Source organism: Dryobates pubescens, chromosome 19, assembly GCF_014839835.1.
Source record: "Dryobates pubescens isolate bDryPub1 chromosome 19, bDryPub1.pri, whole genome shotgun sequence".
NCBI lineage: Eukaryota > Metazoa > Chordata > Aves > Piciformes > Picidae > Dryobates > Dryobates pubescens.
The window spans coordinates 23,367,067-23,378,485 of record NC_071630.1 but is presented as its reverse complement, the minus strand read 5'-3'; the positions used below and the strand labels follow the sequence as shown (position 1 = coordinate 23,378,485).

General features: G+C 53.2%; 1 protein-coding gene across 1 annotated transcript; it reads left to right on the top strand.

The window, feature by feature from the left end:
* The first annotated feature begins 125 nt into the window (after positions 1-125).
* Positions 126-9,231, top strand: NUDT21 (nudix hydrolase 21). Its single transcript, XM_009899150.2, has 7 exons — positions 126-370; positions 2,907-3,107; positions 5,551-5,614; positions 6,288-6,377; positions 7,016-7,091; positions 7,760-7,874; positions 9,004-9,231. Exons 1-7 carry the CDS (start codon positions 255-257, stop codon positions 9,023-9,025), a joined length of 684 nt encoding a protein of 227 aa, XP_009897452.1. The 5' UTR covers positions 126-254; the 3' UTR covers positions 9,026-9,231.
* The last annotated feature ends 2,188 nt before the right edge of the window (positions 9,232-11,419 follow it).

The window sequence follows — 11,419 nt, the reverse complement described above, 5'->3', positions numbered from 1 at the left end:
GAACCCTCCTGCACTGACGAATGAGGGAGAGGGGGGAAAGGGCGGAGCGCGGCCAGAAAGGGCCAATGAGAGGGCGCCTCCCCCTTTTTCTGGGTGGCAGAGGGGCTCCTCTCTATGGTCGCGCCGGAAGTGCGGTGGGCGGTTCCGGCACGGCGGCGCGCCGAGAGTGTGCGGCCTGGCGGGGAGGTTAATGGCGGACGGGGTTCCCGCCGCTGGGCACTGAGCGCTCCCTTGCCGCCTCCCGCCGCGCCGCCATGTCCGTGGTGCCGCCCAACCGTTCGCAGACCGGCTGGCCCCGCGGGGTGAACCAGTTCGGGAACAAGTACATCCAGCAGACGAAGCCGCTCACGCTGGAGAGGACCATTAACCTGTGAGCGCCGCCTCGGGCCTGCCCGGGCCCTGCCCCCATCCCGTCCCGCTAGCGAGCCTTCCCCGCTCGGTCAGGAGCCCCTTTGCCAGCCTCGGGCAGCCTGCGGGAGGCTTTCCCTCAGTAGAGTTAGCCGGGGCTCCAGGTCCTCGCCGGCCGCGGGGCTGAGGGCAGAGCGGTGGGAGAGCTCGGTTGCCGGCGAGGGGTCTGGGCCCCTCTACCAGGGCGCGTTGTGAAGCTGTGACCCACCACAGTGCACCGTGTTGTGGGTGCTGAGAGCTCGGCAGCCGTCGGGGAACGGGGGGCGTTTAGTGTGGGTGCTTTAGCGTGTAGAAGCAGCTCCTGACTCGGGATGAACCCCCGCTAACGCAGGTGGTGTTGAGAGGAGGCGAAAAGGTCACCTGCGCTTCTCTCCTGTGTGCTTTCCTGGGCACTTCCCCTTGGAGACACAGAAAGAGGCCTGGGTGAGCCCTGGGCAGTGGGGTGTGGTGAGGTGTGCAGGGTGTTTGCTGGCTTCTGGTGTGGGCATTGTAATTGAAATGCAAAATCGTTGCAAGAGAAACCTTCTGTTGTAGGTAAAGTCTATTTGCCAATGAATATTTGATTCCCTCAGATGAGAAGCCACAAAGCTTCAGCTTCCAGCGGGCTCTGGTGCATGTGTTCTGTGCTGAGTGGATTTGTCAAGTGGTAGAGGCAGCAGGATGTTGGCTGGAACAGTCCATGCTCAATTGCAGCAGCTAACCACAGCCTGATGTGTATTGTCTTGGTCTAGCTGAGTTTATTCACAGAAAGAGTCTGGTGGAAGCTCAAAGACAAACTTAAGAGACTGGAATATTTTTAGAGCATTTGTGAAGGAAAGGCTCAGCAGGAAGCTCTGTTATCACTGTTTATTGTGTAAAGAGGCTCTGGTTTCCAGAGCTTGGAGGTGCCCACCTTAGCAGAGTGTGGGGTAGTGTAGTACAGCTTTCTGTGGAGCTAAAAATGGAGGTGAGTGGAAGGAGAGGTGTGGGTGGATCTGAGCTGCCAGCAGAAGTGGGGAAGCTTGTCAATAAATAAACCTGCAGTTGGGAAGCTGCTTGTTTGGGCTCTCTCCTGTACAGGAGCAAGGGCTGCAGCTACTGCAGCTGGTTTGTGATCCCCTCCCTGTAAAAAGTGGAGAACTTGGGGGGAGGAAGAATTGGGAGGGGAAGTGTGCATACAACTTAAGGTTGATATCCTGATGTAGACTGTGAGTCTTGTGAGGAGCAGCTGAGGGAACTGAGTTGTGTAAGCTGGAGAAAAGGAGGTTGAAGCAGGACCTCATTGCTCTCTACAGCTCCCTGAGAGGAGGTTGGAGCTGGGTGGGGGGTGGTCTCTTCTCTCAGGGAACAAGGGACAGGACAAGAGGAAAGGGCCTCAAATTGCCCCAGGGAAGGTTTAGTTTGGATATGAGGAACAGTGGGGCCTGGCCCAGGCTGCCTAAGGTAGTGGTGGAGTTGCCATTCCTGGAAGTCTTTAAAAGCCTTGGGGATGTTGTGCTGAGGGCCATGGCTTGGTGGTGACCTGGCAGTGCTGGGTTAAGGGTTGGACTTGGTGTTCTCAAAGATCTGTTCCAACCAAACCAGTTCTGTGATTGACTACTGGGGAGAGAATAGGTGCAGAGCTTCATCTGCAGGAGCCCACTCCCCATGAAGTCATTCCTCCTGTTCCAGCAGCTGCTGTATGCTGCCAGCCCAGAAAGCCATAGGGATAGCTCCTTACTGCTCTGCCCACAACCTGTGCTCTTCTGCCTTTTCCACCTAGCCAGCTAGTCCTGAGCTCCCTCCAGGCCTCCTGCCACCAGATTTGTGTTGCTTGGGGTTTGTTGTGCATTTTCCTGTTGCCCTCTGTGCTCTCTGGGACTGACTGATTTCTTGCCTAAGCTTTCCTTTCTCTCCTGGCTTTTTTTCAGTCCCTCCCACCTAGCTAAACCTTAGTGCTCTGCCATGAGGGGAAGCAGATGCCCAGCACTTAGCCCTGCTCAGACTTGGATCTTTCCCCAGGCCCTGCACTTAGGCACTCAGCATTTTCCCTCTTCTGTGCCCCAGATGTCTGATTTCCCACTGCAAAACAACCACTTCTAACAGTCTGGATCTCTGGCCTTGCATTCCTTCTGCTGAGGAGCCCTGCAGCTCCCTCCCTTCCCAGCAGAGCTTTTCTCTCCTGTTTCTCTCCCAGCTCTTCAGCTGCCTTGCCTCTGTGATGTGGAGATGCCGGAGGTGTGGCTGCTGAATAAGTTGGGTTCCTTTCCTTGAGGCAGCACCACAGGAGTGGTGAGCAGCAGGGCTGGGGGGGCTGCCTGCTGGGGCAGGGCTGGGGGGCCTCATAAGCAAGGTCCAGAGGCAGGTGTCCTTGCCCGTGGCAGGGGTTGGGACTGGATGATCTTCCAGGTTCCTTCCAGCCCGCTGTGGGACTCCAGGAACAGGTCCTGGCCCCCCGAGCCTCTCCCTTCGGCCGCGGCCTGGCGGCTTGCCACGCAGGCCTCTGGTGGGGAGCTAACTCTCCTCCCCTCCCTTTGCAGGTATCCTTTGACCAACTACACCTTTGGCACGAAGGAGCCCCTCTACGAGAAGGACAGCTCGGTGGCGGCTCGCTTCCAGCGCATGAGGGAGGAGTTCGACAAGATCGGCATGAGGCGGACGGTGGAAGGGGTGCTGATCGTGCACGAGCACCGGCTGCCCCACGTGCTGCTGCTGCAGCTGGGCACCACCTTCTTCAAGCTGTGAGGCTCTTCTTTCCTGAGGCTAGCTAGAGCTTTGCTGGCACAGACCACTCGACCTGGGGGCTAGAGGCTGAGGTGTGGCAGCTGGCCGGGAGAGGTGGTCACAGAAGTGTCAGGGCTGGAAGGGACCTCAAGGCTCAGCCAGCTCCAGCCCCCTGCCATGGGCAGGGACACCTCACACCACAGCAGGTTGCTCACAGCCACCTCCAGCCTGGCTGCAAACACCTCCAGGCAGGAGGCTTCCACCACCTCCCTGGGCAACCTGTGCCAGGCTCTCACCACCCTCCTGGGGAAGAACTTCTTCCTGATGTCTAATTTCAACCTCCTCTCCTCTACCTTGAATCCATCCCCGCCTGTCCTATCCCTCCCTGACACCCTCAAAAGTGCCTCCCCAGCTTTCTTGTAGCCCCTTTCAGATCCTTGAAGGCCACAATTAGGTCTCCTCAGAGCCTTCTCTTCTCCAAACTCAACAGCCCCAACTCCCTCAGTCTGTGCTCACAGCAGAGCAGCTCCAGCCCTCTGATCATGCTCCTGGCCCTTCCCTGGACACCTTCCAGCCCCTCAAATCTTTCTTTTAACAGGGGCTCCAGAACTGGGCACAGTGCTCCAGGTGGGGTCTCACCAGAGCTGAGTAGAGGGGGAGAATCCCCTCCCTTGACCTGCTGGCCACACTTCTCTTGATGCAAAACAGGATATGGGTTTGAAGAGGATTTATTTCTTTCCAAGACTTAGTCTCAGCAAACTTGTGGGGTTTTGCTATCAAGTGTGTTTGTCTGACTCTGCTCCTGACAAGGGGGGATGGTTTAGCCTGATTCTCCCTGTTTTAGTTTAGAGAGAAAGAAGAATGGTTTCTGTGTGGTGGGTGGTGAGAGCCTGGCCCAGGCTGCCCAGAGAGGTGATGGATGCCCCATCCCTGGAACCATTGCAGGTCAGGTTCTTTGGGGCTCTGAGCAACCTGCTCTAGTTGGGGATGTCCCTGCTGACTGCAGGGGTTTGGACTAAATGAGCATTACAGTCCCTTTCAAGCCAAACCATTCCATGGTTCTTGGGAGTCTGAGTGAGGTGACTTAGTTTGGAACTGCCTGGAGATCTTGGCTGTGGTGCCTCACTGAGCTAAGAGGCTTGGAGCTAGATGATCTTTAAGGTCCCTTCTAACCCCAAGGGTTCTGTGATTCCAAGATGCTGTGTAAAACTCATTAGCTGTGTGTTGTGCTTCCCTTGTGAGAGCTGTTCTGCTTACAGCCCTTCATGCTGTGGGCACAGATGGTGAAGTGGAGCTGAAGCACTAAAGCCCAGTAAGATCAGAATGCTGTCTGCTCACAGACTCCTGGGTGATCTGACAGAAGGGAGGCAGACAGCTGAGTTTGAGGAAGAGGCTTCAGCTCATCTCCTAGTTTGTTGCCAGAGTGAAACTGGAGCGTTTGGTCGTGTGGTGGTAGTGCTGGTGGAGCTGCCTGCTTTCTGTTTACAACATTATCCTGTTTGTGTTCCTGCTCTGCTTTTAGCACACATCATTTGCTCTCAGTTGTGTGTGAAAACAGACTTTCTATCCCTGTCTTTGGGCTTTTTGTGCCTTGCCTTGGGAGATGCCTGTGGCCACGAGACTCAAGGGTTTTGTCACAGCCCTTAAAGATGGCAAGGTGGGTTTAGGCTTTGGGCTGTTAATGAATCTGGCATCGAATGCAGGATGGTTCCCCACAGGAGTTTCATTTTCATAGATTCATAGAATGGTTTAGGCTGGGAGGGACCTTGAAGATCATCCAGTTCCAACCCCCTGCCATGGGCAGGGACACCTCCACTACACCAAGCTGCTCAAGGCCTCATCCAGCCTGGCCTTGAACACCTCCAGGGCGGGTGCAGCCACAGCCTCCCTGGGCAACCCTCACTGCCAACAATTTCTTCCTCATCTCCAGTCTCAACCTCCTCTCTTCCAGCTCAAAGCCACTGCCCCTCTTCCTCTCACTACAATCCCTTGTATTTTTCTGCCTCCCTTTTGCTTCAGTGGATCTGCTTTGGAGATAAGAATAAATACAGTCATGGTTTAGTTGTTATGAGGTATTAGGTTGGACTTGATGATCTCTGATTCTGTGATTCCACAGTCAATATTGACAGGTCTTTATTTGGCTTCTGGTGCTTTTGTGTAGTTAAAACCTTAGCTTTTAAAGGTCCTGGTTGGTGTCATGTGTAGTGCTGCACTGCACCCTGCTGAAGCTGACCTGGTTCATGTAATCATTATTTTTGAAGGGACACACAGCAGCCCTTTGAGCCTCAGTTTGGCTGAGAACTCAAGTGCTGTGTTTAAGCTGAGCACAGTCAGAGTTGGAACTTGTTGGTTGAGTGAACCTGTCCCATCTCTGCCGGGCAGCACAGCCAACCTTAGCCCTCAGTCAGTAAATGGCAGTGAAAACCTAACTTGGGCTTTCCTCTCTGGCTGTTTCCACAGACCTGGTGGTGAGCTCAATCCGGGAGAAGATGAGGTGGAGGGGCTCAAACGCCTGATGACAGAGGTCTGTTCTCTTTTGTGCCCTTGGGATGCTGGCATGTGGGGCTGTTCTAGAGTTAACGACTCAAAGCTTTGGAGAGCAGCTGCTGCTGAGTGGCTGTGTTGTGCTGTTCTCAGGTAGCGAACAAAGAGCACGATGAGCTTTTGTTTACCTGCATCAGGACTGTGACAGAGTGGCCTGGTGGCTGCCCCTCCCTCCCTGCTGCTCAGGCCCTGTGTCCCTTTGCAGCTTTGCTTTGTGGGTGGATTTCAGGCAAGGGAGGATGCAGATGGGAAATAAGATATGCTGTGGAGAAAACTGATGAGGTCTTGCCTTTGAGATAGTCTTCCCAAGGCACCAATCAACGTTCCTTGCTCTCCAAGTCAGCTAAACTTAGTTCTGTCAGGTGGCTTAATGCCTTTCATTCTCCTCACTGCTCTGACAAGAGCTCAGCTCAGCTGAATGCAGCATGAGATTTGAAATGCTTTCACCAGTGTCCTTGTCTTGTCAGGGGAGGCTTTTGCTAGGTAATGTCCCTTGATACAGAACTGCTCTGAAATTCTAGGAAAAGCTGTTCCAGAGCAGTTCTGGACTCCCATCAGACCCTTAGTACAGCAAGTCTTCACCCTTCCAGTACATGCTGTCTAAAATAGGCTCAGAGTGGTTGGGGTTCTGACTGTACCTGGCTGTTTGGTAGATACTGGGTCGTCAGGATGGTGTTCAGCAAGACTGGGTCATTGATGACTGCATCGGTAACTGGTGGAGACCAAACTTTGAACCTCCACAGGTGAGTACCCATCTCAACTTTCTTCTTCTTTGGTCAAGAATTGATTGGTCTCAAAGCCTTCAACCTCCCAGTTGGGCTTTTTGAGCAAGAGCTGCACCAGGAATTAGTCTCTCTGGTTTTTAGCTTTTCACTTCTTTTCTGTGGCTGAGGAGAAAGTACAGACGTGGTTTTTTGCCCTGGAACGTCCTGTGTGTGATCTCCTTCCTCACACCCACCCTGATGGGATGAGAGAGCACTGGGTGTTGTCACTTCCAGTCCTGTGCTGAGCCAGCCAACACCATTTCAATCCCTGTGGCAGCCACAATGGAATCTCCTGTGCTGCTGCAGGTGGAGCAGATGCCCTGTGAAGAGAACAGTTTCACGCCTCTCTTTCTAGACACTTTGCCCCTGGATGTACTCAGTTTGCTGTTAGCATTTCTGTCTGTTTGGGTTAACTGGCCATGAACATTGGTGCCTCCTGTCAACAGCTGGGCCAGCAGTTTCCTTGAGTGCTTTGATGCCATGAGTGACCAGTATGTGCCAGATGGGAAGCTTGCACAGTGCTTGTTAAGTTGTAGAGGAGCACTTAAGATTGCATTGTGTTTTCAAGAGCTCTGACTAAGCCATTTTTTGTTGTCCTTGGTTTTTTTTCCTTCCAGTATCCCTATATCCCAGCTCACATTACAAAACCAAAAGAGCACAAGAAGCTGTTCCTGGTGCAGCTTCAAGAAAAGGGTGAGTGCTTGTTTGCAGCCAAGCTTCATGTTGTGCTTCATGAGCAGAGGTCTCGGGCCAGTTGCTGTTCATGGGCTTGAAGGCTTTTCTAGTTGCTTGCTAGAAAGATAAATGCTTGTTGTAGCATTTATATCAGTTTGGGGATGAGGCAGGTGATCCTTTGGACATGAGTTGCCAGGAAATGCTCATTCCTGCTCCTGCAGCATGAGAGCCCCATGCTGGTCACAGGATGTCAGGGGTTGGAAGGGACCTCTGGAGATGATCCGAGTCCAAGCCCCCTGCCAGAGCAGGAGCAGAGAACCCAGCACAGGGCACACAGAACACATCCAGATGGGGCTGGGAAGGCTCCAGAGAAGGAGACTCCACAGCCTCTCTGGGCAGCCTGCCCCAGGGCTCTGTGACCCTCACAGTGAAGAAGTTCCTCCTCAATTTGGGTTGGAACCTCCTGTGCTGCAGTTTCCATCCATTGCCCCTTGGCCTTTTCTGAGCAGAACAGGAATAAACCTACCCTAACGCTATGTGTGGTGATCTTGTGTGGAGGCTTGGGAGGGCAGGGGTAGCCTTGGCTGAATGTGTGGTGCCTTTTCCTCTGAATTCTCTAATAACTGTCTTAATTCTTCTTGGGTTTTGTTTTGGCTTTTCTGGTATTGCTGTGTTTTGGTTTTTAGCTCTGTTTGCAGTGCCCAAGAACTACAAGCTGGTGGCTGCACCCTTGTTTGAGCTCTATGACAATGCCCCAGGATATGGCCCCATCATTTCCAGCCTTCCTCAGCTTTTGAGCAGGTATGTTGATGATGCCTTTGGATTTCTCATCCCTGGGGACACAGGAACGCTGCAGAAACCCACCTGAAAGGGTGGCAGCTGTCCCAACGGGCTGAGAGTCGACCTCAGTCCAAGAGGGCTGTGTTCAGAAAGGAGCAGATGTGGTGCTTTGGGACCTGGGCCAGTCTTGGGTAGAAGGTTGGGCTTGATGGTCTTAGAGGTCTTTTGCAACCTGAGTGATTCTGTGACTCTAAGATGTGTTGGAGAATTTAAAGGCACTGGTTGCAACTTGATAGCAGTAAAGTCATGTCTAGAAGTTGCTGTACCTTACCTTCCTGTCAGAGGAGGATGGGAAAGGTGGTGAGGATGAAGCTGTGCACAGGGTAAGGAGCTGCTTTGTCAGTGTTGGGGACAGTGGGAAAGTCAGAGCCAAGATGTGTGTCTGCAGCAGTGTTAGGTGTGCAGTTAATCAGAGCTTTGTGGTAGGCTCTTCAGAGTCTCTCTGGTACAGCTTACAACCTGCAGCATCTTTGTCACATGAGTCCCTGCAGGGACAGCTGTGTGTGTTCCCTCCTTTTCCCAGTGCCCACACTCTGGCTTTGTTACCTGAGGATCATCCTCTGTTACCTTGTTCCTTGGGTCTCCAGAGCTCATGGGTCCCACTGGTTCCTGTCACAGGCATTCCACAGCCTGTCAGCTGTTACCTGGGGATGCAGTTCAGTCATTCACCCACATAGCTGCTAGCAGGATGTCCCCTCTGGTACTGCCCATAACAGGCTGATGGGTTTTTGCCTCTATCTAGTCCCAGTTTTGGCAGTTAGGATGTTAGGGATTGGAAGGGACCTCTGGAGATCACAAAGTCCAACCCCCCTCCCTTGTGGGAGCTTCCCCCTCCCCTGGTCTCAAGACTCCAGATGCTTTCTCCTGAGTGCCTGCAGACTGCTGGCTGTTAGCCTGCTGTGCTGTAGGCAAGATCCTGGTGTTTGCCTGTGTCAGAGCCCAGGACTCTTGCTGGAACTCTTTGGCCAGATGTATCATTTGCTCATCTTATGGAAACATCTGTTAGTGAGAGAACCCCCAAAACCCTTCCTCATTCCAAACATGTCACTCAGGGAATGGCAACCCCTCACTACTGCTCCTTTCAATGTAGGTTCAACTTCATTTACAACTGAGTTTGCTGCCCAGCCTGGAGAGCGGGACAGAAGAAGCCGTCTCTGTGAGCACAGCTTTAACCCTGTAGAGGAGCAGAACTCGAGTGTGACAGAAGGATTTGATGGTCTTGTTTGCTTCTTTGGTTTGGGTTCCCTTCCTTTCTTTTCTTTTTGGATGCCATTCTCCTCCTGAAGGCCACTAAGCTCTTTCTCCTGTACTGACCAGAGCAGTGGACTCTCCGCTGGCGCTGGGTCGCGGGCTGGCGGTGCGGGGTCAGCGTTGCAGTCACTCGTTGGTTTTTGTTGTCATACTCACCAGATTGGTTGCTTCGGGGTGTTTTTGTACAACATTAAACAAAATGGTTAAGATCCTCTTGGGGGTTTTGCTCTTTTGTTGTTTGGGGGTTTTTGAGGCTTGTTTTTTGGTGTGGGCTGGGTTGGTTTGTAACCTTGGTTGTCCCCTGCTGCCAGGGGTGTGTTAACCTTTGTTACTCTCCCTCAGAAACAGATGGAATCACAGAATGCCAGGTGGGAAGGGATCCCCACCCCCCAGGATCATCTGGTCCAACCTTTCTAGGTAACAGGAGTTGAGATGAGCTGGCACAGCACCCTGGGGAGTTGAGTCTTCAAACTGCCCAATCCACTGCTTCCCCTGGGAGATGTCTCCAGTGTCCTGGGGGAACATTTTCCTGTGGAGTCCAGCTGAAATCTCCCCAGGAGTAACTTGCAGCCATCACCCCTTGTCTTTTCCATGGGACTCCTTGTGAATATAGAAACAAGAGGAGAACCTAAACAATTCAGGGACCATTTAGATGCTCTGATCCTCATCCCTGAGCAGCAATTGGTCTGAGGGAGAAATGGAACAGGGTAAGTAGGTGCAATATAATTTTGTATCTTAAGGGAACAGACCGGATGCTGTGAGTATGAATACCTAGATCACGGAATCCCAGCAGGGTGGGGGTTGGAAGGGACCTCTGAAGATCATCCACTCCAACCCCCCTGCTTAACAGGGGCACCCACAGCAGTTTCCCCAGGATCATAATACCTAGGTGGCTTTGGAGTCTTTCCAGAGAAGGAGACTCCACAACCTCTCTGGGGATCCTGCTCCAGGCCTCCAGCAGCCTCACACCAAACAGCTTTCTCCTCCTGTTCATGTGGAACCTCCTGGGTTCCAGTTTGTGCCCATTGCCCCTTGTCCTGTCCCTGGGCATCACTGACAAGAGCCTGGCCCCAGCCTCTTGCAGCCCACAGGTCCTTTAGCTCTTGCTGAGCATTGATCAGATTCCTCTGAGGCTGCTCTACTCTAGGCTCAACAGCCCCAGGGCTCTCTGCTTCCACATGACCCTGAAGCTGCTGTGGTAGAGCAGTGTTTTGTGTCACCCTGCCAGGCATAGCCACACTGCTGCTTTCTCCTGGACATTGCAGTCTCTTGCAGATAGTGAACAACCACCTTGATTTGTTTTCTAATAGATAGAATGAACCAGGTTGGAAGAGACCTTTGAGCTCATCCAGTCCAACCTCTCACCCAGCACCATCTGATCAACTCAGCCATGGCACCAAGCACCCATCCAGGCTCTTCCTAAACACCTCCAGGGATGGGGACTCCACTACCTCCCTGGGCAGCACATCCCAAGGGCCAATCTCTCTTGCTGGGGAGAACTTCTTCCTCACCTTCAGCCTGAACCTCCCCTGGCACAGCTTGAGACTGTGTCCTCTTGTTCTGCTGCTGGGGGCCTGGGAGAAGAGCCCAACCCCCACCTGGCTACAGCCTCCCTTCAGGGAGCTGGAGAGAGCAAGAAGGTCTCCCCTGAGCCTCCTCTTCTGCAGGCTAAGCAACCCCAGCTCCCTCAGCCTCTCCTCCCAGGGCTGTGCTCCAGACCCCTCCCCAGCTTTGTTGCCCTTCTCTGGACACCTTCCAGCAGCTCAACCTCTTTCCTGCCCTGAGGAGCCCAGAGCTGGACACAGGACTCCAGGTGTGGCCTGACCAGTGCTGAGCACATCCTTGGCTAAACACCAGTTCCAGCTTCAGCATTTCAGAGTTTTGTTTTCCAGGACTTGCTCCCCAGTTCTGCCTGTGAGCAGAAGCTGCACTGTTGTGTGTGCCTTGTCCTCATGAGTGTGTGCTGCCAGGGGAGCTGAAGCATGCTGAAGTGCTTGGTTCTGCTGCCAGCTGTACTGGTCAGCCACATACAGAACAGTTGGGATAGCTTGGTGTTCCAGTCAGACTGAAGCTGTGCAGCATGGGATGGATACTGGAAATCAGGGATCATAGAATCATGGTATGGTTTGGGTTGTGGAAGGGTCTTTAATGCTCACCTCCCTGCAGTCAGCAGGGACGTCTGCAACTAAAGCAGGTTGCTCAGGGCCCCAATCAATCTGACTTGATATGGATCCAGGGATGGGGCACCTACCACC

Bases quoted from the DNA above. Each gene is read 5' to 3' on its own strand.
- NUDT21 (XM_009899150.2), top strand. From the start codon at position 255: ATGTCCGTGGTGCCGCCCAACCGTTCGCAGACCGGCTGGCCCCGCGGG. The intron at 5,615-6,287 runs GTCTGTTCTCTT...GCTGTTTGGTAG, and splicing joins TCAAACGCCTGATGACAGAG to ATACTGGGTCGTCAGGATGG. The intron at 7,875-9,003 runs GTATGTTGATGA...CTTTCAATGTAG, and splicing joins CTTCCTCAGCTTTTGAGCAG to GTTCAACTTCATTTACAACT.